Source organism: Podarcis bocagei (assembly GCF_964188305.1).
Source record: "Podarcis bocagei genome assembly, chromosome: 5".
NCBI lineage: Eukaryota > Metazoa > Chordata > Lepidosauria > Squamata > Lacertidae > Podarcis > Podarcis bocagei.
Window position 1 is genome coordinate 83289179 of NC_138129.1, and position 27884 is coordinate 83317062.

The window sequence follows — 27884 nt, forward strand, 5'->3', positions numbered from 1 at the left end:
CAGGACAATCCCATTACCTGAGAAGGTCCACATCCTCCTCCCCATGGCTGCCTATTCCCTTCTCCACTCCCTCTGAGCCCAATCTGAAGAATTGCCTTGATGTAGAATAAGGCAAGTAGAGGATGCTGCTGTGTCTCCTCACTTTTCACTGCAGCTCAGCAGCTTGATGCATCTATAGGCAAGGCTGCCTAGTTCACTCTTTGCTTGGTGCAACAGTTGTGGCCCTTCTGAGATAAGGAGTTGCCTACCATGGACTAATATGATATATTCTGCATGTGGTGCTTTGGAAGAGTGTGTGTGGGCAACAGTACAGTAGTTGAGCTCTTAACTGGTGCCAATAGACCGTAAGAGGCTAATCAGAAATGTGCAGTTTTGGTTAATGTTAGGTTTCCAACCCAATTCAAAGTGGTGGCTTTGAGCTTTAAGCTCTGCAAAGTCTTGGCTATAATATTTGAAGAAATACCTCCTCCATGCTGTGCCCTGACTCATCATGGCTTTGAGTGCCCTCCTCACCATCTGAAATATGGCAAGATGCCACCTAAACTGGACATTCTTGGTTATAGCACTCTTTGCTGTAGCTATCCCTACCCAAGGAGATCTACCTAGCTGACTCCCTTTTATCTTTAGGAAGACTTCCTGTCAAATATGACCTACTTATTATATGTTAGAAAATAAATTGTAAGTGTATTTTACTTGACTGGACTGCTAAAATAACTGCATGTTACCTTTCCCCTACGGGTAGGATGATTCCAAATGAACTAAACGGACATTATTATAAACCAAATTTACACAAGATTTAACTTGGCTCCATCTCCCACTTTGTCATTTTTAAGCTCATTTCATACAACACCACTGTGAAATTGATTTTAAGATGACAAAACTATTATTAAAGCTTCCTTGATATTATCCTGGGATTACATTGCTGTAATGAAGTTGCTTGAAACCTTGCAGACAAATTAGTGCAGCTTTCTGCATGAATAAGAGTAGCATTAGCACAAACCATCACTTCAGTAGCTAATGGCAACAACCAAACCAATAGCTTAATCAGGCTTCCAACTTTAAAAATATGAATGTTCCATTATATGAAAGATAAAGGGAGGAGGAAGCACAACTTCCACAAGTCCCCAACCACTGGCTGTGCTGGCTGGAATACCTGCCTCCAAGAACTGGAGAAAGCAGCTCTGCAGTTCTTTCCAATTTGGGCAGAGAGGGGTGAAAATTACAAATCCAAGTGAAGGTTAAAGCCACGACAAGGTCCTCCAATCACAGTATCACAGTGTATGTGGGGGACGGGGAGGTATAAATCTATGAACTGGTGTGACTTAACATACTAGTGTTTCTTAACCTGACCCAGTTCTGAGTCAGTTAATTACAGTCTCCAGTGAAGCAAATAATTTAGCTCCCCCTACACAATGAAAACAAACTGGGGACAGGGGGAGGACAGGGCAGGAAAAGGGAGACCAAAGTCATCAGAAGTGACAGCTGCAATTATGTGCCTATGTCAGCAACTTTAGGAAAACTGGTGCAGAAACCTAATCTGATGGCTGCACAGCTGTGAGTGGCACAGTTTAGGAGAGAGCAAGGAAGGGCAGCACACATCCTCTTGAGATGGAGGAATCCTTGGATCTCAAGAGAAGACCACATTTGAAGACTGCAAATATGACGATTCAAAGGACTGACATGGGTGATGCCAGGGTTTGCCACAAAGTGTAACTCATCATGCACAACTCTTTAAGCATCCACATATGTGCTAGGGAACCCCTGACTCAATCAAGAACCCGGGTGCTATGACTGACTCTCTGTCATCCAGAAGTACTATGAGAAATGCTGTGTAACAAGCCACTATCATATCTGCTGTGTAAGCTGTGATGCACCCCAAGTGAAATAAGGGAAAATTTATAAACTCTTTAGATTACTTGGTAATTTAGCTCTGGTGAAAGAGTTTAGCATCATTTAAATACTTGAGTTTAAAAAAACACAAACACTTAAAGATACAATTCTATGTGGAAAGAGAAGTCACCACACTCTTTTATATTTCATATAAAATCCATTTTAATTAATAGGGGCAGCTAAAGAACCCAAATGGTTACAGCTTATGGGTTCTGATTGCATGCAAGTACCTTTAGCTTTCCTATTCCTACAACAATTCATTTCACTTCTTTCATTAGTTTGAAAGAGAACTTGTCCAAGAGTAATAATCTAGGGCAATCGAAAAGCAGGTATGGCAAGGAAATCTCTACCTTCAGCACAATCTTTAATAATAAACGTATTAACTTTATCTATTTTGTGTAAATATACAAACTCCTCTAGCACCTTAGTTAGAAGCTTACAACTTTAATGTGTAATAGTCTTTCTAAGAAAGAGCTTACTTCAAATGGAATTTTAAATGCATCTTTGAATTAAACGTAAACATTTTTAATGCAAATAAATAATGCAAATAGCAGCTGTTGAGGGGTGGAGTTGGAAAACTGATATTGCAACAGGTGGGGAAGGACAGTTTAACACTTTCCTCCTCTGCCATGGTCGTGATGGAAGTTGTTCCTTTGAAGCTATTTGTATTGAAAGAAAATGTCCCATTGAAAAACTGGTTGTTCAGAGTAATTTAAAAATGAAAGTTCTCTATGGGAGGAAGCCACAGAAAACACTAAGCCCAAACCGAGGATCAGCCCCACCAATATTTCCTGAAGGGCATATATGACTCCTGTTCACAGAGGACAGTCTCTGTTCTCATTAGCACACTATCACAAAGGCCTAATTACATTAGGTTTTAGGGCTGGGCTGAAAGTTGGGCTGTGCAGAGGGTGGCCACTCTCGATATGCTACATTCTGCTCTCATCAGGGCAACATTTTGAGCTGAATCCATAGCACACACAGAGCAAAGGGTTTTTTGCCTACCCCTACATTGTTTTCAGTAACAGTGTTTTGTGGTTCCTTTGTACCAAATGCAAAATTTCTGCTCAGTTTCCCAGAATTTCCCCTGACATCACCAAAACGGAGCCAGGTAAGCAAAATAAGTCTAAATGAAACTCTGATGTTTTAAGTCTCTTTGAATAGGAATTTTATAGCTGTTGGGAAATATATTTCAAAAATGAAAGTTGGTTGCACCTGTACTGGGATGCTTGTTATACTAGTGCATTTCTTAGACATACCTTTTGACCTCCTGGAGTTTCCACACTATGATGTTCTTTTAGTTTTTGCTCCTGCTCCATGATGTCTTTTAGGTGTTCGTTTACCTAAAATGACAAAAAGAAGGCTTTCAATGAATTTTGCACTCTTCCTGAGATGAAAAGGACAACTAATTTAATACTCTTTGTGTGTAAAAAAGACAAATTGATATAATTTTATTACATAATTAATCATAAATATTTTCAACATAGTACAGTTTGATTTATTATTATTATTATTTATACCGCCCTTCATCTGAAGATCACAGGGCAGTTTACAATATAAAAACACAAAATACATACCATAATAACAAACAATAACAACAACCCCCCCACATAATCATCTTAGGAAAACAAATATCCTATGTTATATGAAGAGTGTATTTGTAGTATGTCTTACCTTATTTATCCAGAACATGACAGCATCTTCTATGTCATAGGGCAGATCCGTAGCTTGGAAGAAGGAAGAATACTGCTGCACACACGCAATCACCTTCTCAACACTGATCATTTCGACTGTATACGCCATCATAAGGGTGTCAATCATTGCCAAATGAGCACTCTGCAAAGAGATGTTGTCACAGGTATTTTGAGACTATTTGTCTACAAAAATTAAACCACTGCTTCCCCCCCCCCTTAAGCAGATGTGTATCTGAAGGACGTCATTCGCTTAAGACAGAAAAGTATTATTTTTTGCAAGGTGAATGGTCTTAAAATATATTTTAATCAACTGGAAGCACATCTAAAAGCACAAAGATAAAAGACCGTAAGATCTCCCTCAAATAATTTAGCAAAGAGTGCCAATATGAAACTCTTTCCAGCGGCTACCTATGGAAGAGGCTCTTTAGGAACATTGGTACCAATTGGTATTGAGCATTAAAATAGCACTTTGAGCATCCTAAGTTCTCAACAGTCATCTGAACAACTCTTTTAAGTATTACATCCTTTAAATGATGTAGCTGTGGGTGAGTGCTGGGTTAGGACTGGGCCAGACCAGACTGGGCCACTCAACCACAAACCTCACTGTGTGACTTTGAGACGGTTCCTATCCACACATGAGCTTCTCCTGCAGAGATGTTTTATCCACAGAACTAGCAGGCGCAACAGCCATTGCATCTATTCTAGCAACCCTAAGGATTCCTGGGCCCAAACAAATGTGGTGTTGCAAGCAGGTCCCCATGCAGAGGCCTACCTAGGGGTTCTTTACCCTTGCTTCTTGCCTTGACCTCGCTTCAAGTACATGGATCATGTAAAATGTAGTAATTTCTAATGTGGTTATGGCAGTAAAGTGATGGGGGGTGAGGCAGCTCCTTGCCAAGGGCACAAGGGACCCTAAACATGCCTCTGTCCCTGTGAAACTTGCTTCCTGAGACCAATTCGCAAAGACATCATTATGTCTCCGCCATGCCAGTCCAACAGGACTGTCGATTTCTTAGCCCATTTAGAACAAGGACATGGAACCTGAGACACTTCAGTTGTTCACAACTTCCATGCTCCCCGACCTCTGGCAATGCTGTAGTTGGGGGGAGGTGTCCCACAACATCTGGAGGGCCACAGACTCCCCCACTCTGATTTAGATATTCGATTTGTACAATCTTGTTTCCACACAGCTTCTTTGGAGACCTGTGGATTGACTAAGTCAGAGCTAAAGGATGGGATGAAACCCTCTGCTCAACCTTTTCTCCCACCATGAATTATTGCAGGTTTCCACTTTAAAATATTTAATGCAAAAGGTTTTGTTTTTTAAAGAAACAAACACAAAGCTGCAATTGGATCGTCTGTAGTTAGGCTTGACTTGATCTGCCAAATAATCTCCAAAATCTCCTGTAATTACTGCTTACTTTGTGCGAATTCCAGAAGCTTCAGCCATGCTGGAGATTTAGGTCTGCATGGTAAGAAGCTTATTGAGTCTTGAAGTACAATTATTCTCAAGCACCATAGCTAATGCTTCCTCTGTTTGCCGCATGCTATTTGGGAATTAAATCACTTTGCAGAGAAGAATCTTGTTCAAACATTCATTCACACAATCTTTGTCACAGTACACATAGGGTAAAGGTTTGCCAGGTCTTCTCTGCAGTACACATGGTAAAGGTACACTTACATTAAAAGGCGTTAACAAATTAGCTCTGAAGGCTTTATTTCAAAACAAGACAATACTCATTTGAGTCAAGGCAATCCAAATTCAACTACCGTATTTTTTGCCCCATAGGACACACTTTTCCCCCTCCAAAAATGAAGGGGAAATGTGTGTGCGTCCTATGGGGCGAATGCAGGCTTTCGCTGAAGCTTGGAGAGCGAGAGGGGTCGGTGCGCACCGACCTCTCTCGCTCTTCAGGCTTCGCGCAGATCTCCGCAAACCGTGGGAGCCCGCACCGGGCTCCCACGGCTTGCGGAGAATTGCCTGCATGCTGAAGCCTGGGCGCGCTGAGCTCAGACTTCGTGCAGCTCTCCGCAAGGCGCAGGAGCCCAGCGCCGGGCTCCCGCAGCTTGCGGAGAGTTGCCTGTTCTGGGGGCTGGGATCGGGGGAAGCTCGGTATTTCCCCCCCAAAAAACTAGGTGCGCCTTATGGGACGATGCGTCCTATAGGGCGAAAAATATGGTATATAGGACTTATACTATGATCTGCAAGTTACCATTAACTAGATATTTTAACTGAGCATCACCACCATAACATTTTTTAAAAAATGGTTGTTTCTATAATTTCAGAGCAGATTATGTCTGATATTTAAATATCTTTTTGTAAAAAACTTTTGCAACTACAGCATTCTTTACAAGCTACTTAAAATTCAGGTGTCTGAAATTACATTTTTGTTTCTATTTCTCTTTATATTGTTTTATCTAAAACAACATTCCTACAGATACTAATATGTCAAATAACAGAGGGGGGGAAACATTCCTCAAGAAGTGTAGAAGAATGCAAGTACAGTCGTACCTTAGAAGTTGAACAGAAGTCCGTTCCAACTTCCAAAATGTTCAGAAACCAAAGCGCGGTTTCTGATTGGCAGCAGGAAGCTCCTGCAGCCAATCAGAAGCCGTGGAAGCCTCTTCGGACGTTCAGCTTCCAAAAATAGTTCACAAACCAGAACAGTCACTTCCAGGTTTGCAGTGTCCAGGAGCCAAAACATTCGATAACTAAGCTGTTAGAAAAACAAGGTACGACTGCACATATTACACACACCGCTTTATTGCGGTCCATAGATCCAAAATACACAGTACAACAATAGTATATATCAGCAGTTATTAAGGTGTAAGATCGGCCTTGCTAGGCGACAGAGGAGCTTTAGTTTCTTGTCCTTTTGGCTAAGATCAAGTGCAGTACATATTACAACTACAACATAAAATAATGGATGTATATGGTCACAGGAGAGCCTAGCCTCATAGGAGGAAAAGATCTAACCACACAACACTCTAACTGTTGTTGAGACTGGAGCCCGCAAAGGATGCCGAATCTGAAGCTTAAAGGGTTTTTAATCAGTGATGTAGCCTATATAACTCCAAGTTTTGCCTAACAGGTGGGAACCATGACAGGCGTGGCTAATCTGCAGTACTCCAAATATAGTTCGGTTCCGATTTGCATCAGCCCCAGATGGCACAGCCCATGATCAGAGATGATGGGGGCTGGAATTCCATTACATCTGAAGAGCCACAGGTTAGCCACCACTGAACTATGGAGTAAAAAACCAAGTGGCTTACTGCATAGCAACAAGCTGCAGGGGTAATGCAGCAAGACCTCCCACTGATGGGGATTCTGGTGCTGCTCCTCTTTCTTGCCAGAAACCTGTGTCTCTTCCAGCCTCGACTCTAGTAGTGGGTGGTGTGGTAGGGCACTTGGTGAGATGCTCACTTGACCTCTGGGCTGGTTGCATCCCTGCTGTTTACAAGAAGTGGAGGTACAAGGCACAACTGAGGTCCGCACAGTACAAACGTGCCAACAACTGGTCATATGTTAACTTAGCATGAGGCAAGTAACCACTTGGTTAGGTTTTTTTTGCTAGCATTCTCCTCACCACCTGGCAGCAACATCTTGCTATGCTTTTCCATCTGATCAGAAATCCAGGAGAGTTAAGGTGTGGTTCTTTCGGCCATTTGGCTGAATAACTCGCCAAGTGGCTACTTGCCTCATTAACTGCTTTCTCCCCAGAATAAACCCAGGCACACCCAAGAAAGAAAAAGAAGAGAGAATACACAGAATATTTCTAAATGCTTTTGGGGGGGTGGCACTGCAAAATCGCGTGAGATCATGGCAACCAAAATGGCTGTCGTGCTCTCACGATTAAAAAAATGGGATGTCCTGGTCTGGGACACTTGCAAGGTATGCAATCCCCTCCCCTGCCCTTTCCTGTATTTTGCCAGACCAAAGGTGGCAACCCTACTCAGACGGTTGTTGTGAGGATAAAATGGGGAGGGGAAGAACCATGCATGTGACCATGAGATCTCTGCAGGAAAAGTGGGGTATAAATGTAATGTATGAATCATAATAAATGTTAGTTGCAGAAAAATCTTGCATGCGCACACATTAAATTATCAAATGAAAGAGCTATGGGGATAAATGCCTATGCATCTGTTTTCTTGCACAAGATTGCCTCTAGGGAACATTTGTTCTTGAAGGTCAATATAAAGATAAAGCATAAGTAGTCTGGATAATGCTGTAGCTGGCATTATGTGAGTGCCACTTGCGTTTCATCTTCACAAAAGATGAAGAACGTATTTTACAGCATTATGTGGGCCACCCTCAATTTTTAAAGACTGAACTAGTGAGTGGGGGTATTTGTACTACAAAGGGGCTTATTATGGTCAGTTGAGTCTAAGTGGGTGATATCCCAAGTTACCAAATCATTCAAGCTTCATAAACAGAAAGCCTTCCTAATAAAGTAACCAATTTGGCAATTATTTCTATCAGTCAATTAAATATTTCCCCTCCCCATACCACCACCAGGAACACCAAAAAACAATAAGCATGAAGTAACACACTGAAAAATGTGGTGTTCTATAATCAACAATAAAAAAACCAAAGAGTCAAATTCCACTCTTGCAAAAGATTAATTGCAGAACTTGCATGTTGACAGATTCACAGGAATTCCATTCAGCAAGAAGGGTAATTACACTATTATTTAAGTCCCATGGAATTATTTTGTACACAGTGCCAAGTTTAGAAATCTAATTTTTTTATTTATGTTGTTTGCAATCTTCTCCATGAAGCATACAATTATTGGAAATAGAAAATGTCTATTTTTTAATTTAGAATGAGATTCCCTAGATCAGGCTGGGGAAACTGTAGCCCTCCTGATGTTGGTGGACTGCAAGCATCCCTGACCACTGGCCATGTTGTCTGGGGCTGATGGACACTGGAGTCCAATAACATCCAGAATGCCATTCATTATTCTATAGTCTGACTAATTTAGCAGTGCATTAAGTACAACGATGCATGTTTAACTCAACATTTTTTTTTCTACACTAGGGGCTGCACCCCTGCTTGCTTCACTTGCCCACCACACCTACACTCCACTCCACCCCCAAAACTAGCCAACCCACCCTAAGACCTTGGCAAAAAACCCTGGGCAGCAGCCAAGGAGGTTGAAGAGTTGGCCAACGTGCAGTGGCAGAAAGGAAGTGGCTTGCTCTTCCTTTGCCCACCTTGGGCATTCCTTCCTGTCCCTGAAGTCAGCACAGGGAGCAGGCTGGGCACTGCCTAAGAATTTGGTGGGTATCCCTAGGCATGCTCCCTAACCCTACATGCTTCTGACACATGCAATGCCTGGGATGCAGTGGCATCAATGGCAGCAAGGGGTCTGCAGGCTGACTAACTAATTGCCGCTTCTGACCACCTTTCTTGTTACTGTGCTTCTCCTTCTGTATCTGATTTGGCCACTTGTGATGCAGATCTCCAGGTCACCCGGGGAAGAAGAAGGTGGCCAGGGGGATCTGGCCTTTCCCCGTGCACCCAAGCCTTCCTTTAACACTCTCCAAATCATTTTTTTTCATTGTCACCTGCTGTTTGCTTCTCACCCGGCTTGCATGGGAGAAAAAGTCCCACTTACTTGCCCACTCTCCCCTATGTATGCACACTCACTCAGTCACCAGTGTGACAATGGACCATATAGCAAATCTAGTACAGAGAACTGGCACGCCCTGGTCCATGGGGTCACGAAGAGTCGGACACGACTAAACGACTAAACAACAACATCATCAAGTACAGAGAAATTTCCTGCCCCAAGTAATAAGATTACAACAATATAACATCAACGCTTAAACAGAACATTTATTAACAATCAAGTCAAGTGTTGGGCCGTAGCTCCAATTTTCTTATATAAACAAGTCACTAATCTTAGCCCTCTTGGTTATATAACCATCAATAGTATCAACTTTTGAGATCAACTGAGTTGGTCAATTTCTGAGTATAACTTAGTCAGATACTATCCAATGTGTTGCTGGTTTCACCTTTTGAATTAAAGAACCACTGTCTCTCTTTCATAAAAATTCATTTTGAAATATTATCCTCTCAGTTCTAGGTAGTGTTACAGCAAATTTGATCCTGCTAGAAGATAACCATAAGGGCCAAATATTTGATTCACCCATCTTTACTGTTCTCCTCTTTCTCTGATGAAATCAAGCGTCCAGGTTTAGGGAGATAACTGTGCCTTCCACTTTTCCTCATTATGTTTCAAGCAATTTCCTTCCCAACCCACTTTCAGTATCAGATCCAGGCTGGAGATAAAATTGCTTGAAGCATGAGATCACACAGCAAGGCAAAGCAAGAGACATGGTAGGATCTGGCTGTTCTCAGCACGGGCCCCATTTCATGTTTTAAAAAGAGATTTGTCCCCAGCTATGCATGTGATTGAGTGGTCAGACACATTAACACATATATTGGTGGCACAGAATGCGGATGTTTAGTTGAGAAAAACGGATCTACCAGAAAGTTAGATCCTGGGAAATTTTTTGAACTAGGCACAACATGGCTCATAGCAGATGTCATAAGTTGTGCGTGTTTTGTTTCTCAATTTGATCCTTTTACATGGTTTTGCATATATAGTGGTATTTTATGCATTGTGACTTGCAGTTATTTTTACTGATCATAGTTTAGTAATTATTTATTGTAATTGTTAAAAGTGAATTTCTTTTTAATTGTCATTTGCTGATGTTTTGAGAGTTAATTTTATTGTGTACTGTTATATTCTAATAGATTATTGAATATTACTTTTTGGCATAAGTCATTCCATTTTAAAGTTATGTTTTATTATGACTTTTTGTATTGGATCAGATTATTGTAAGGTGTGTGTCCTTTGTTGTGTATTTTGTTACTGTACACCTCCTTGTGTATAGTAATATAGAAAGATGATATACAAATTAGAAGTGGAATGGAATGGAATTCTCTTAAAACAGTAACAGCCAAGGTTACTCCTGAGAGATCTTGCAAAAAATTTGCAGAGCACAAAAAATCATAATGGGGTGTGCGTAAAAAGACCTTTAATATTTTATACAATTTTATACACTATCAAGCTTCAGGCACATATGCTCATGTGTCAGAAAACTGGAAAGAAGCATTTTGTTTTTCCTTCTCTTGCATCTCAGTAACTTTTATACACTGGCTTGATTTGTAAGTGAGTCTAGTATGAGAAGAGTAGATCTGATAAATGTACTATTGGGAATTATGTCACATTCCAGATGATTGCTTAGCTGGCATATAATTATAAGCAGCAACCTGATTATACTTTGTAAAAAGCATTAGAGTTATGTCACTGCCACTTAAGCATGCTAAGTAACCTGAAGAAATTAAGCAGGTCTCCATAATGGCATCTAGAAGTTGAATCATTGCAAACTTTTAAAAAGTAATGGGTAAAATTTACTCTTATAAATTAGATCTGTTAATAATGGAATTTCAAATAGCCATCAGCGGGAAAAGTTTGAGAACCACTGCTTTATGATGTTCATATGTTTCATATTCATTCTCTCAAACATCCCAGCCATCAGTATGCATGGTAGGTCAGTATAACGGTCCTCACATTACAGGTTTGGTGGCCAATCCAAGAGAGAAATAGCTTGCATTGATATGACTAAGTGGCCTTGAGAAGAGGTGAGACTGAATCAAAGATTTCTCTGCTCACAATATTAGTCAGGCACCTGGAAGTGGTTATAAGGTGGCCGGGGAAGCATTTGAGACAATCCAGTATTAAATTAAAGATGAAATGCTTTTCAATGGCCTGGCTCCATCTACATCATGGTTTCCCAAATTTTGGGTCTCCAGCAGTTTTTGCACTACAATTTCCATCATCCTTAGCTAGCAGGACCAGTGGTCAGGGGTGAAAGGAATGGTAGTCCAAAAACAGCTGGAGACCCAAGCTTGGGAAGCACTGACCTACATCAATACTTTGATGAGAATGACAGAGTTACTGAAGGAGTTTCACATTACGCAGAAGGAAATTAGCAAGTGTCGCACATGCATGATTGTGGCTTGTCCGAGAATCCTCAAAAAATGACCCCTCAAAGGAGCAGTATCCATGAATTGAAACTGCCACGCACAATCCCCTGTGGGCTTCTGCTCCACTTTAGTACATGTTAATCCACTGCATGCAAGGGGGGGGGGGAACAACTTGCAGATACTGTTGGTCTTGTTGCTATGCCAGTTTAGCACCACCCTAGTTGCTTTTAAACTGTATTTTTACAAACATGCTGTGAACCACCTGAATGAAGATTGTGGGCCACTGGCTGCCCACGGGCCACAATTTGGGAAAGCTTGCTTTTGTGTATGCAAGGATGCAAAGGAGACAGTCTACTTTGTAATGACTCCATGCCAGAAATATTTGTACTCTTGCGACTTTAACCCACAGAATTCTAAAGATATTGGGGGGGGGGGGAGCTGTAATACATACATCTCTAACATATACCAGAGGGATCACTAATGTAATTGTTTCAAAAATTGGCAGGTTCTCTCTTTTCACCTTGTAAGCCTATCACCATGGAAACTAAATGGTTCTTAATAGCATCCCTTATGGCAACTGCTGTTTCTTGAGATGCAGGTGGGGGACTATACTGAACCTTTGTTTTTGTTACTGTATGCACTTTCATCACTTCCACACAGTGCTGTTCTGTGACTAATACTCAGCTTAAAATAATCAAAGCACTTTTATTAAAAGGAGGTAGCTTTTCTTTAAAGAGAGAGAGATTTGGTGTCAATATTAAAAAGCACCACTGTTGTTGTTTTTAAAAAGAGCTCTTGTTTTGAAATCAGACAGGGTGTAATAGAATTCCAGATTCATAGCACATAAAAATGAACACACAATAGAGAAGTACTTCTGCTGGATTGAAGGAAAAGAGAGAAAGAGAAAGTGCGCACGCACACACAGTGAAGAAGGCAACATACTGAAAGGGAAGGCATTACGGGTTTTTGGTTGATGTCTACAATACATAGTTTTGCTGATCCATAAGCAGGGCACTGCTGGATCAGAACACAGTCAGTGGCCAACCAGATGCTCCCAATGTTGTAACTTTAGCTAGTGTGCAGTAACAGACTTAGGACAGGAAAGCTTAGTTTTAAACCCAATACAGTGGTACCTTGGTTCCCGAACTCAATCCATTCTGGAAATCCGTTCCAAAACGTTCGCAAACCAAGGCGCGGCTTCTGATTGGCCCCAGAAACAATGTCGACAGCTGGAACAGACGTTCAGCTGCCAAGCCATTTGGGAACCAAGGTACTACTGTATCAGCTTTGACATGGAACTCAATGGGTTGCCTTGAACATGTCGCTGTTTTGCAACCTAAACTGTATCACAGGATTGGGCTGAGGATTTAAAGAACAACAAACAACAACAACAACAACAACAAATGACTTCAAGAGCGTCATGGTGAACGGCAGGGAGGGGGAGAGGGAGGGGGGATACAAATCAAAAGTTTATACGAAAAAATGTTTCACATAGCCCAAACACACATTTTGACAAGAAATAGTGATTACAACAAAGCTGTTTGTAGGAAGGGCTCAGTTCAACCTCCTGCTTCCTCTACCAAAGAGAATTGACTTTGTCAACAATTTGCTAACCAGGGTTATGCACAAGCATCAGCTAAATCAGGCAGGGACACAGCATCTGCACTGACTGCGTGGGGCTCATCATCTAGCAAGGGATGTGTGCTGATGCTTACTTATTATGCCTCACTGGATTGAGACAGCTACATATAAAGCAGCTCTTGGCAGGACTGGATTTCAGATATAAATCAACAAGCTTAATACAGTAAAACTCATCCCACAATGCCATACAAATGTCATGCAGCACTCACACAGTGCTAGCTTTTCAGCTGGGAGTCTAAAATTAGAAAACTGCTGGTATCTCTGAAAATCATTAATAGTGAAATGTATCTCATCTCAGTTGCTCTTATTTCTGTTCAAAAGGAGCTTGTAAAGAGGACTGTTCATTTGTGTATCTGTAAATCCAGGAAATGCTATTTTTAAAGGCACACTGCAAAATTTAGGCTTCTTTGGAATATATATATTTCACACTGGGTTCTTTTATTCAATTCTGAAATACTCATTTATTGCAAGGTACTTTATTTCTATAATATTCTAAAGTGCATTCAGTAATGGCACATTTTAGAGAGAACACAGGCTTAAGGAAGTTTCTAGGAAGCAAAAGAGCAACCACATAAGGGCACTCATTGTTTATAATTGGCTTTGAAAGAGCGCAGCCCCAGCGCCACACAACAGTGGGAAGTGATGAGATGGATTCTGTCAGACTCTGCTTTGCACAAAGATCCAGGTTAGGAGGTCTCAGCCGAGCATTTCCGACGCTCCAACTTAAAACCGAACACATTAGTGGAATGAGAGAAGTGGAGATGGACAGGTGGGGGGGGGGAGAATACTTATCACATAAAGACTTGTGTCCCCTTTAGTCATTACAGTAATACAAACCCTACAGAGTGATAAGCTGCTGACTAACAGATTTACTAGAAAGCTGACCTGCACATTTCCTCATCTAGTGGATAAGGGACTGACTGTGACAAGCTGGCAGAGCAATGACAGCTAGACAGAAAGGGAAGGCCCAGTGACTGGGAAAAAGCTCAAGCACTGCGGGAGGAGATGAGACGGCACTGTTACATCAGGACATTGAAGTATCTCGTGGTTTAAAATGATAATTAGATATAAAGCCACAACGAAGGGCTTATTGGGAATCCGGAAGTTAATGCTGCTTTAGAGAAGCTTCATTCGGGGAATGCTACTAAACATTACGAGGCAAGGGCAAGGCATTTAAGCTACAGCTCAGGGATCTCTCGACTTTCCTGAGCTCCTTCACCTACTCTTCACCTGAGTTGGAGAAGGAAAAGCTTCCTTTGGGCAGTAAAATCAACTCTCATTAACATACTACAGTCCTCTGGAAGAGTTTCTGTTCTATTTACCTTGCCTTGTCTCTCTAGGGTGCTGAACTATTTGAAGTATAGTAGAGGTATAACCTTGATTAGAGAGGCATGCTCAATCTCTTCACTACAGAAATTAAATTATTATTACTATTAATTGTAGTAATTATGTTAAACATTTAAAATGCTCTGTCAAGTCATGGAGGGGGAATTTCACAAAGCTTAGGATGAAAATGGACTTATCTGCAAGAGCTGTATTTGTTTCTTAACTCGTGCCTGTGCTATTCATATATAAAAGGAGTGTGCATTTAATTAATTAATGTGGATAAGGGGAGGTAAACCTTGCCACCCGTCCATTTTTCTTCTAGCCCAGCTCTGATGCTGAGAATGAGTTGACCTGGAAGTAAGCATATGGGCACCCAAAACAGCCTTACACAGAGTCAGACCCTTGGTCCATCTAGCCCAGGATTGTTGACCCCCAACTGCGAAAATCTCTCCAGCATTTTCAGCAGAAGTCTTTCCCATCACCAAGAACAAGGTCCTGGATGTGCCAAGGACTAAACTTGCTTGCAACAGAGGTGTTCTTCCACTGCCTGAGCTATAGCCCTTAAGGCAACAGAGCACGGGGACATATTGAAGGGGAAAGCATCACTGATTGCCCCTTCTGGCATGGAAATTAGACATCTTCCACCTCCTGCTTTTCTGATTATCACCAAGACGACCCTGACCCACCTACAATACTTCAGCTGTCAGTGCGGGAAACAGATCAGGGCCTCCAATAAGTATCTAACATGCAAGTGCCGCATGCAACACACAGGGACAAACACACCCATATTTCTACAGCCAGTCCTGGTGCGGAGTTCATTGAAATATTAGGGTAATGTTGACTACTGGGAGAACAAACTGCTTGACTTTGCTTTCTGTAACTTACTGACTTTTAAAAGTATCCCAAACCCATCTGACGCCTCAATCCAGATACATTCCCCATCTCCTAACATATTTAATATTAAAGTGATTTTCTTTTGTTTAATTGCAGCTTTAAAGTGGTGACACTGAAGACCGATGTATTTCCTAGTTTGGGGAGATGGGAGTGGAGTGAACAAAACCAAGACAAAATTTCTTGGGTGGGTGCCCTCAGCAAACCACTTTCCGATATATTAATTACAGTAAGCACTGAACTGTGGCTAACAGAGTTTCACTTATATACAGAGTTCAATGAGTACTGTATATTAATTAGGCCCCAGAGAGATGGGAGACCTTTTCACTATTTTACTCATACTGTATAACTAAAGGATTGACACACAGAGGGTCAGATTTTTAACATTCACAAGCCTAGGTATTTATTTAAGCTTAGGATGTTGGAATGTAGCTGCAGGATATTGGAAATCAGAGACACTGATGCCCTTGTAGTTATTCACTAGAGCAGTCTTTCCTACTGTTCTAGTTTGATTTGTAATCTAGAATAAAGCTACATGACGCAATTCAGTGTGTGTTCAGAAAGCCAAACATCAGACACAGAGCTTGCTAATATACTGGAATATTAAGCAGGTAGCACCAGTAAGAACACAACATTGCTCATTCCGGTGTAACTGATTAGGAGGTAGGTTCTCATCTCAGTTCTGCTTGCATAGCTTTATTGATCAGAGCCACATAGACGGATCAGATATCTGCCAGTAGCTTTGCAGCAAGTGTGCCTTATTTTCTATATATAACTTGCCTTATTCCCATGAAGAAGCCATGAGAAAAGAGAAACACAGCTTCATGGGTGGTTAAGTGTGATTGTCTAAATCAGCTTTCTATGCTGGTGACACACTTTTTAGGCTTGCAGCATTTCAAGACATAGTAATTCAGTTTTACTAGCAAATAGCCCCTTTCCAGATCCGGAAGGAGCGTGGGCAGCGTTTGCATGACACACACTGCAGCCAACACACTAACGTGTCACGATACACACTTTAGAAAGCTCTGGTCTAAAGTCTAAATAAATAATAATAATAACAATAACAATAACAATAACAACAACAACAATAATAATAATAATAATAATAATAATACATTTTTTTCAGAACAAGCTATGCCTAGGATTGTGCTGACTGCTCACTTGAAAAAAACAGGTAGCTACGATTCTATATGCATTCAATCCCAAAGAAACTCCAAATTAATCAACCTGTGTAATTATGCAAATTGAATAACTGGCATGCTCTTTTATTTTGCCAGTCTTAAAGGAGAAGGGCAAGCAACAATTGCAGAGCACAGGAAATGCAGCGCAACTACTGGAAATGTTATTCTACCACCTTTGTGACTTCTGACATTTCAGCAGAGGCTGCTGACTTATTCCCAAGCCTATTTTCACAGCCACAAGAGACAGAAATTTTTAAGAGAGTTAAACCCATTACGACGTTCTGTGCTCTCAAACAGAACTGTGGTACACACATGGCCCTTTCAAGCCCACCCTGCCCTGGTGAAGGAAAGCTCCGTTCCTCCTTCCCTGAGAAAAGATTGTACCTAACATCTCACTCATCTCTTCATACTGATCCCTGACCATACCTTGTCGAGATCCAGCTACAGCCATGTAACATACAATTTGATCAAACACCAACAGTAAGGGAGCATAGCCATATGCAGGCACATCTGTTTTATATGGTCCTTCCTTTCAAAAAAAAAAAATCCTCAAAGAAAAGTGGTATATAAATTTATTAAATAGATATAATAAATTAACGCCCCCAAAAGTGGATATGGGCAAGTACGTATATGTACACAAGGCAAGATATATGACCATATAATTCTGTGCAAAGCATAGCAGCAGATAAATAGAATCAAATCAATTTAATAAACTTAGCAAATTGTCCTAGAAAAAGGAATACTGGAAGACAGTTATACTGCTCTCGCACAGGTCTGCCATTTTATGCCTATATTCTGTTAAAAATGCCACATCAACTTTGTAATCTCCAGACAAAGGATAGTTCTCAGTGCTAATTGCATTATAATAAAGCTTCCCCTTCTTCCAACCATTCTCACATTAACAACAAAGCTAATTGCCCCTCCGAGAAATGAGAGGCAATCTGTAGGCAGCATCCAGTATAGCGTAATAATTCTTCTTAATGCATACTCTTAACCTGGATTACTCAAAACAGATTTAGCAGATTTTTGCCTCGCCTTAGGCCTCACTAACAAGATAACAGGGAAAAGCATATGACATTTAGGCCTTTTAGCTAGTGCAGGCAAAAAAATCTAAGTAATGCCAAGGCTTTGCATGATTGAGATGCTGTAAAATAATAACAATAAAAGGTTGGTAAACCACGCTTTGTAGATTTGCTGGTGTACAGGTGCTGAATACCTATGGAGCAGAATGAGTACCACTTCAACCTTTATTGTGGCAGTGCACACAGAAGCTACCAAATTTATTGGTTCCTACAAGTCAATCCTTCCATTTGGAATTGCTACATATGGTGGCTTTATTCCTTTAAAAACCACACACACCACTCTTGTTTACAAGTCTCAGAAGGAAAACGGTCTTCACAGTCCGAAAGCTGCAACAAGATTCTGGTTCTCTCGTTAACTGTAATACCACCATGATTTTAGTCTTACACAAATAAGCCTCTAATTCCCTGCACTCCTTTCTCCCCATAGTCCCTCTTGCAATTCCTCTTCTGCAGCAAATTATAGCTTTCTCAGTTCCAATGCAACAGCAAACTATGGTTTGCTGCAAAAGTGAATGTGCAAGGTGACATAGCGAGAACATGAGCCCCATGCTCATTCTTGCAACGTCAAAGCGACAGTTTTATGCTATGTCTGAACTGAGCCACACTTTTTAGGGAACATGTGAAAATCTGAAGCAGTAAGAATAACACCAATGTTAATATCCAAAAAGAGGTACCAAATTTGTTAAGTCACACATATCATCTCAGAAATAGCTCGGAAACAGGGATACCATAATCCGTTCAGGAGGTCCGTCTGTAGGTCGAAACAGGTCGCTGGGAGAGGCGCCATTGTGCGCAGACGCAGGCGGTGATTGCCCGCTTCTGCGCATGTGCAAACAGTGATTGCCCGCTTCTGCACATGTGCAAATGGCGACTGCCACTTCTGCGCATGCGCAAACGGTGGCAAACCTGCCGGTTACTTCCAGGTTTGCTGCAGTTGCGACTTGGAATGACCGTATGAAGAGGCAGTGGTAAGTAGAGGTTTGACTGTACTGAATTAGACAGACAGTGTCTAACTTCAGGTTTGAGTCAGCTCCCAGTACAGTGGTACCTTGGTTTGCGAACAGTCTGGTTTGCATACATTTTGGGTTACAAACACATCAAACCTGGAAGTGCGTGTCCCAGTTTGCAAACTTTTTTGGGATTACAATCCATTTTTTTGGGATTATGAACAAAATGTTTTTGGAGGCCCCATTAGCGAAAGCGCGCCTTGGGTTACAACCTGTTTTTGTTTATGAACGGACCTCTGGAACGGATTATGGTTGTAAACCAAGGGACCACTGTACTGAGTCTACATTTATACCAGAGGGCTCTTCCCTGCAGGGTTGTACAGTGGCAGTACTCACCAGGTTTTGCAAATGGCAGCACCCGCCTGCCTGGCACTGAGCGCTGGTGGACGGAGGGGAAATAAAGGAGGTCAAGGCTGGGCCACTGGCAGAGGACCCTGCCAGCTTCTTTAGGATGCCGCATGGTGATGCCAGGCCTGGTTCTGACACTTCCTCCTTATTTATTTAATAAATTATATATACTGCTTGGTTGTAATAAGACCTCTAAGCACTTTACAGGAACTAGTAGGATTATCAATAAAAATCAGTTAGCAACAAGTACAGTGGTGCCTCGCAAGACGAAATTAATCCGTTCCGCGAGTCTCTTCGTCTTGCGGTTTTTTTGTCTTGCGAAGTACGGCTATTAGTGGCTTAGCGGCTATTAACGGCTTAGCGGCTTTAAGAAAAAGGAAACAAACTCGCAAGAACTCGCAAGACGTTTCGTCTTGCGAAGCAAGCCCATAGGGAAATTCGTCTTGCGGAACGACTCAAAAAACGGAAAACTCTTTCGTCTTGCGCTTTTTTCGTCTTGCGAGGCATTCGTCTTGCGAGGTACCACTGTAATTAAAGCATTTAAAAGATAATTAAAATCTCTCTGTGTATGTGTGTGTGTGTGTGTGTATAGGCTTGCCCAAACAAAAAGGAAGCTTCAAGAATTTGCAAGGCACCTTCCAGAAAACAGACAGCAGGTGTTCCTCTCTTGATGGGGAAGATAGTATCCATAAAGATGCAACACCCATCATGCTGAAAAATGAGCGTTGAGTACCAACGCACTTAGAGAGTACAGCATGCACTCTGTGCAACAGTCAGTGCAACTGCTTCTTTCTAGGGCATTCCTCTTCTTCCAGGAGAAAATATGTGGCATACACAATGAACAACACTCATGCATTCCATACATTTCTGTCTCTGAAAAGAAGTGGGGTTCTGAATCACCTCTTGGTGATGGAACTATACGTGTAGGGTCAAGTTTTCACTCATATGTTTCCTTGCTGTTTAGAAGGTCACATATTCTATTCTTTCCCATGAATATGGGCAACTTCTGCAGGTGTGGGGATCTGGATCAGTCACATCTCTAATATAAGCATTTACATTAATATCTCTTTATAATCAGCTTATAAGCATGCAGTTAGCCATTTACTTACTGGTGGAAACTGAAACTACCACCCAGAAACACCATTGTCAACCTTTTAAAAGGTTAGAAAGAAGCCAGACCAGTAAGCAGCTTTACATGTATAACCTTAGTTAGCGGGTGGCGCTGTGGGTTAAACCACAGAGACTAGGACTTGCTGATCAGAAGGTCAGCGGTTCGAATCCCCGCAACGGGGTGAGCTCCTGTTGCTTGGTCCCTGCTCCTGCCAACCTAGCAGTTCGAAAGCATGTCAAAGTGCAAATAGATAAATAGGTACCACTCCGGCGGGAAGGTAAACGGTGTTTCCATGCGCTGCTCTGGTTCACCAGAAGCGGCTTAGTCATGCTGGCCACATGACCCAGAAGCTGTGCGCTGGCTCCCTCGGCCAATAAAGCGAGATGAGCACCGCAACCCCAGAGTCGGTCACGACTGGACCTCACGGTCAGGGGTCCCTTTACCTTTACCTATGCCACATGAAAGCACACCCTATACTTACTTTTTGGTCCATTGATTTCATGGGTCTACTCCTTGTATGACTTTGCTGGATATCACCCAGTACCTTCATAAGATTGCTTTATGAAGGTTTTGGACTACAACTCCCATGATCCTTGACTAGTGGTCAGGGAAGATGGGAATTGTATTCCAAAAACAGCTGGGGACCCAAGTTTGGGAAACCCTGCTCTAAAATATGTTGGCAAAGATAAACGATTTGCTCAAAGGCCACCTAGTGAGCGTCTAACCTCAGCATGCCTCCTCCCAATTAAAATAATAACAATCCTGTATTTCAGGATACACTACCAGTTCACACCAGTTCTATCGAAAATGTGAATGCTTACCTAAAGACAAATTAAGAGTCGAATGCCACAACAGTATTATAGCATGGTATTTTACCAAAGTTTAAACTGCACATTCATCAATAATGGTAATATCTTACTACACTGAATATGTGTAAATGGCTTATTATGAATGTGCAGTGTATTAGTGCACACTGTCTGATCACTTCCTCAATATGATTGTACTAAACTCAGTTTGAGATAAAGGGATCCTACTGCTGAATAGGCTGCAGGAATTAATAATTTAATCTGGCAGAATACGTTTCACAAATTTAAGGTTTTGTATACATTGTAATAGATGGGACACCAAAAAAAGATATACATCTGGTTTAAAAATAGAGCTGATTAAAATGCATTGAAAAAGGTTCAGGAAAAGGATCTGCATTTGTGTTTTGGTCTAGTCCCCAGCACGAGGATGCACTCTTTCTGATTAGAGAATAATACAGGCTGCATAGTGCTGAATAATAATTAACCATTTTTACAGCCACCACCTCCTGCTACCCATAATTGCAAGGAGACACACAACAAGGTTAAGTGAAAGACACAGAGCTAAAGAATAGCCTTTTAGGAAAAAGGCTTTTTTATTCATTTACTAATAATTGATCCCAGTTAATAAAAGCCATTTCTGAGACAGGTACTATGAAGTGCTTTATTGTACACCTCAGATAGGCTTAATTTTTTTAAAAAAATAGGCGATGATCCCCAAAACAAAATGTAAACAAGATTTGTCTGATAATACAATATAATGCTCTTTCTTCATCCAGTGAAAAAAGAGCACATGCAGAGAGACTAGTTGAATTAAAGCAAGGTTTTGCTCTTAGCATGTAAAGCCCTAATGATCTAGGATCAAAGTACTTTACTACAGTGGTGCCCCGCAAGACGAATGCCTCGCAAGACGGAAAACCCGCTAGACGAAAGGGTTTTCCGTTTTTGAGCTGCTTCACAAGACGATTTTCCCTATGGGCTTGCTTTGCAAGACGAAAGCGTCTTGCGAGTGTTCCGATTTTTTCCCGCTTCCCCCCCCTTTTTCTAAGCCGCTAAGCCGCTAATAGCCTTTTAGCCGCTAATCCGCTAAGCCTTTAATAGCCGCTAAGCCTTTAATAGCCGCTAAACCGCTAATAGCGCTAATCCGCTAAGCCGCTAATAGGGTTGCTTCGCAAGACGAAAAAACCGCTAGACGAAGAGACTCGCGGAACGGATTAATTTCGTCTTGCGAGGCACCACTGTATTACATTATTATTACACCGTTCCTTGAAGGAACTCAAGGCGGCGTACATAGTGCTCCCCCTCCCCATTTTATCCTGACAACAACCCTGTGAGGTAGGCTAGGCTGAGAAGCAGTGACTGGCTCAAGGTTGCTCGGCCAGTCCCTGCCTGACAGTCTAACTCAGTGAGCTTCATGGCCAACCAGCAATCTGAACATTGGTCTCCAGGTCCCAGTCAAACACTAACTGCAACACCACATTAGCTCTAAGTGTTTAAGCAGTGCCTCCCCAGATGTTGTTGGACTACAACTCCCATCATCCCTGACCACTGGCCATGCTGGCTAGGCATGATGGGAGTTGTAGTCAAACAACATCTGGGGACCCACAGGTTGAGAAACACTGTGCCATATCTTCCAAGCTGTGCATTAAAATCAGCAGGGAATGATGCCTGCTTTTTGTTCCATTTGTAGAAAGTCCTAGGAGACCAGTAACACAAGACAGAGCATCTCGGTGGCTATGCCCAACTTAATGGAATTTCCTCCCAGGTATTTTCAGGGGGCATGGATAGTGAAAGCGGCTCAATCCCTGGTATCTGCACGACTTAAATTTGCAGTATTGATAGCAAGCTAGGACAGTGGGGAGTAAGTCCCATGTTTCTGACCTCTCTCTTCCCAAGGCAAAGCTGTTTAAAACCTCAGAAGAGCACTTAACCATTATGACATAAACCTTGCTTGAGACACAGAGAGCAGCTGCCAAGTTTCTGTGCACAGAATAGATTAGCAAAATCCAGATTAGAAAAAAATTAGTGTACAACTAAAAAAAGCAATGCTTCATCCTGGTTGGTAAATATAGTTGCCCTTAAGCATTTAATATGGATCTCTTTCTCCACCTCACACACTGCTTTACTGCTGCATAGATACCAAAGCTAAAACGAAACAAAACACTAGAAGTCCATACCATTTCAGCAACACTTCCAATATTAGGAATGGGGGGAAAGGAAATCCCGCTCTTTCAAGAAAAATAATTTTTTCATCCACTTTAAGAATCTAGTACTGCCTGTCTTTACTGGCCACCTAAGTGCACTGCGAGGTTCTGGCTCCCCCAACCTGGTGCCTTTCAGATGTTTTGGACAACACTCATCATTCCTGATAACTGATGCTGTTAAGGCTGATAAGAGTTGTGCTCCAAAACGTCTGGAGGGCACCAAGTTGGGGAAGGCATACCAAGACTGTTGCTCCTTTCCTGAAATTATTTCCTGTTCCTCTAACAATCTTAACAACAACAACAAAAGTATTCTGACAACTTGCATCCAAGCACCAGCATTATACTCGGTGAATGAATACATGCAAACAACATTTCATTTGCTTGATTTACTCTGGCATTTCAGGTTCTGTGCCTAATTTTGTGGAACACACAGGCCTGATAACAGCTTGCAGCCTGCTACTGTCAACAGAGTTCTTGAATTAAAGGATCTGAACAAAGAGACAAAAATTCCCACATGCAAAGTGTTGGTAGCAGTTGTCCAAACATCATGATTAGCACAGAAAAAGCCAAAAGGTCACTAGTACACACTAGTGTCAAGATGACATATGAAATGGATGTCATTCATGCAAAGTTTTCTCCACCCCCGACCTCCTTTCCTGTCCACTTTGAATTCCTGCCTTGTTATTTTACTCTTGTTCTCACTTGAGGGAAAGAGGTTAGTCGAGAAACAAGCCTCAGGCACTTTCCCATAACCTAAGTATCCAGCACTCCTTGTTTTGCTTCAGACACACCAAAGAAGGAAGCCTACAACTCACCCTGATTTTCCTCCACCCTACAAGAAACCCCATCAGACACAGAAGAATGCCAGTCAAGTTCATCAAAACCAAAGCAGGCGTACCATGGAATCCATAATGTATGCAGCAGGAGAATGGACATTCTAGGCTACATTCAACCTCTTGATGTATGATACAAAATAATCATTATTAATAAAACTCAATAATTATTTTAATTAATTAAAATACCCCAGATCACTGGGCTTAGAACGGAATTAGTAGGCATATGTGTCAAATACAGGGATAATTCAGTCAACAGCTACTTCAATGAATCCACAAGACAACAACCTGGAAGCAATTCATCAGCTTTCACTTATAACCTGACCACACAAAGACAGAAGAGAATGGCAGTACAGTAGATGCATCACTTAGTAAGAACGTTTACAAATTCTCCATAAAACCAAAGGCAAGTTCCAAAGGTTTATACTAACTTGTGGATCACTTAATAAGAACATGTTTTACAGGTGTATACTGTTAGAAGTTGTGCTGTAGGTATGGGAATACAGGGTTTCATAAAGTATTTCAAATGTATCTTAAAGAGGCTGCCTTAATTCTAAAATGAGGGTGGCAGTAGGGAATACTATAGGATTTACAGGGAAAGCGTTTCATTCATATTGCCAAGTATCTTAAAACTAGGAAAGTATAAATAGGTACTGGGAAACAAGCTTTCTAAGTTGTATAGTTCCTTCTATTCTCAAGTTTCTGCAATTTGCTCCCCTTTCTCCCAGACCACCCACATTTTGGAAGAATTCAATTGGATTAAACCCTTGGAAGTGAAATTTGTGAACGGTCATTTTACTGCCTGAATGGCTGACTATGCTTTATGTATATATTAGTGTATGTTTGACCCACTGAACACATGCGTGTGCTTTTATGTTTATGCTTGCAGTTCTGTACATTCGTAATAAAAATAAATATAAATTTGTGGTTGTGGTTTTATTCCGGTCTTCCATTTTAAACTGTGAATTGTTTTTTATTAGTCATAAATATTTCCTTTTATTACTTCAAGCAAGTGTTTTTCCGAGACTTCACACCCTTGGGGAACTCTTTCCACAATGATTCATCTTGCCAAGCAACCCCTGCACGTTGGCGACAAAACTGTTATGTGTTACAAAGAATTCTGGCAATGAACTCTGTTCAGTCTGGGTTCTGTGCCAGGCTTGCTGGGTGTAGATGTTATCCTACAGTAGGATACCCTCCAGATGTTATGGACTACAAAACCCATCATCCCTGACTATGCAGGCCGAGGATGACAGACATTGTAGTCCATGACATCTGAATGACATCACAAGTGCACCCTAGATTCTATGTTTCGCTGCTTTCTGGCCTTCTGAACTGATGCCCTAGTAAATTATGCTACATACTATGTTAAAAATAAATAAATCACGTGCTTGTGATTTTTAATCTAAATCTAAGACTCTATATAACTAGGCAAAGTATACTTTTATTCAAATAAAATACAATGGGTTGTATTCAAGTAAGTCAAACTCTGAGCAGACCCACAGTTAGTAATGATGAACTTATGCCCACTGATTTCAATGTGTATGTTCCAAGCATAACTTAGGTGGGTAGAATGGAATATAACAGTCAAATGTTCTTACTATCCAGAGCCAATATGGGGCCCTGCAGATGTTGTGAACGACAACGCCCATCAGCACCAGTTGGTACAGCCAATATTCAGGAATGATGGGAGCTGCAGACCAGCACCATCTGGAGGGTGCCATGTTGTCTGCCCTGGTACCCAAAAAACAACTTTCTGAATTTCCAGAATTCCTGAATCTGAATATTGTGAAAAAGTGAGAGAAACACTGAAGAAATAGGTCTATCATATCTATTTCTTGCAAAGTAAGATGTGACTTCAATTTATGGAACGTTTTTAAAAGCTAATTCATTACAAACTTCAAACCCAAACAGAAATGCTGCTAACAGCCAGGTATATGACTAATGCCAAAACTCTAATGCCAGAACTCACCATCTGAATGGGTTTCTTGTGCAAGTCTCTCTCCGTTACTAGCTTCTCTTGGTCAGTGACATAGAGGCCTTTTTGTGCCAAGGCTTGGATAACTGCATCATGGCCCAGGAGCGGTTTGGCAGCATCACTCTTGAGAATAAGACTCCCAGCACGACAGTAGAATTCAGCAGATAGCAGCGATTTAACAACAGGAGGTTTAATATGTTCCTGGTCATACTGATCCGTATAAAATGGTTCTCGAAGATCCTCTGGTACATTTTCTACAAAAGAAGAGGGGAAAGCCTTTGAATTACATTATTTGTAATTATTTGAATTATTATAGTAGGAAGTGCAAAATTCCTACATTTTATCATTTTTAGGAAGCGAAACACTCACATCACAAGAATGCCTGTCACTCCCCACCCTGAACTTCCCAAAGCCTAACCTGGGGGTAAGAGGGGTAAGTAATGCCAACTTTAATTATGCACATTAGCTCCTACAGAGCTGCAATGGGTCAAATCAATGTTTTGGTATTCAACTGCAAACCTTTCAATTGGCTTACACCATCCTCAGGTCAAACTACACAGGATGTCAGAAATCCATGATTGAGATCCCATCCTTAAGGTTTGTTAGCAGGCAGGTGCTTTGAAGAAGGAGCAGGTGGTAGTAGGACTGGGGGTGTTTAAGAAGCCCTTCTAGCTGCACCATTTCCCCAACAGAAATAGCCCCAGAAGCTGTCCCTAGCTCAGTTGGGAAATTTCTACCAGGCATTTGGAATGGGGGAAAGTGTTCATATCCTCCCTTGGTGCCACTTCCCCACCCTTGTATTTTACCACTAGCCTGGTAGTCACAACGCACAGAATTCTACTGCATACTCCATCCCTCCTCAGTGCCCAGCAAAGACAGTTTGCTAAAGAAGGGGAGCTGCTTCCTCTGCACACAGCAGCTCTCTGCTCCTCCTCTGTCACATCCAGCAAGCTAGTGAAAAAGTGTGGAAGCTACTAATATTAAGTGGCTGATTTACAAGGATGCACTTCCCCGATCTTCAAAGCAGCTGAATAAGGTTGTCAATTAGTTGTTGTTTTTAATGTGAGGTATTCTGATTACTGCTTTCCCACATTGTTCAGTCTGCTCCTCAGGGACACCATCCTACTTGATGGAGCAAAGCTAATAAGGAACCGACAAGTACTGAAAGAGTTGCACAACATATGGGGGGGGGGAGCCTTTTAAGTTTTTAACCGCAGCCTAAAGCAATTATTTACTGTTTATATATTGTGGGGTTTGGTTTTGTGTTTCCTCCCTAGCACACAACATAGAATCATAGAACTGTAGAGCTGGAAGGGACCACGAGGGTGATCTAGTTCAAGCCCCTGCAATGCAGGAATGTTTGCCCCATGTGGGGCTCAAACCCACGACCTTGAAATTAAGAGTCTCATGCTCAACCGAGCATTTTTTAAAATGTGAAAAACTTCCAACCTGTGCCAGTTTATTAATAACATCTTTATCTATTATTGCACATTTGTGGAAACAAGATAGCATCAGGCTGAATCCGCTAACTTTGGGGTTTGCAGCAAATTTCTGGGCAACCCTATTAATTTTGTTCATTTGTAGAAATTAAAATTATACAATAAATAATAAGCTGAATTTTGTGAACAGTATAACTAGGATCAACATCATTGCATTAGGATGAGCCAGCTTTTGTCAAACGTGCCTGACATGAAATTAGAATATTCCTTAAACAACATGTGGGCGCCATCAAATAGAAGAGGATACCTTCACCCCAATATGGCTCCCGTTTATCACATACACAGCCCAACAAGACAACAACAAAAACCCACTGACAGTATGCAAAATAATCTGATTAACTTGACCCAACAATTCTGCCCACCATGAAAACAAATCTCACTGCAGCCAACTAAACAC

General features: G+C 41.5%; 1 protein-coding gene and 1 long non-coding RNA gene across 3 annotated transcripts in view; one reads left to right on the plus strand and one right to left on the minus strand.

The window, feature by feature from the left end:
* Positions 1-27884, minus strand: part of CAMSAP2 (calmodulin regulated spectrin associated protein family member 2) — a 79595-nt gene that overhangs the window by 31202 nt on the left and 20509 nt on the right. For both annotated transcript variants that reach the window (XM_081194271.1, XM_081194272.1), the window contains exons 2-4: positions 25983-26242; positions 3565-3726; positions 3150-3233 (exon numbers count right to left, since the gene is read on the minus strand). In XM_081194271.1, the coding sequence (XP_081050397.1) occupies positions 3150-3233; positions 3565-3726; positions 25983-26242 (506 nt within the window). The remainder of the gene's footprint in view (positions 1-3149; positions 3234-3564; positions 3727-25982; positions 26243-27884) is intronic.
* On the plus strand, positions 6585-16611 carry LOC308587190. Its single transcript, XR_014008281.1, has 3 exons — positions 6585-6813; positions 15541-15628; positions 16568-16611. It is a non-coding gene; the product is annotated as an uncharacterized lncRNA (long non-coding RNA).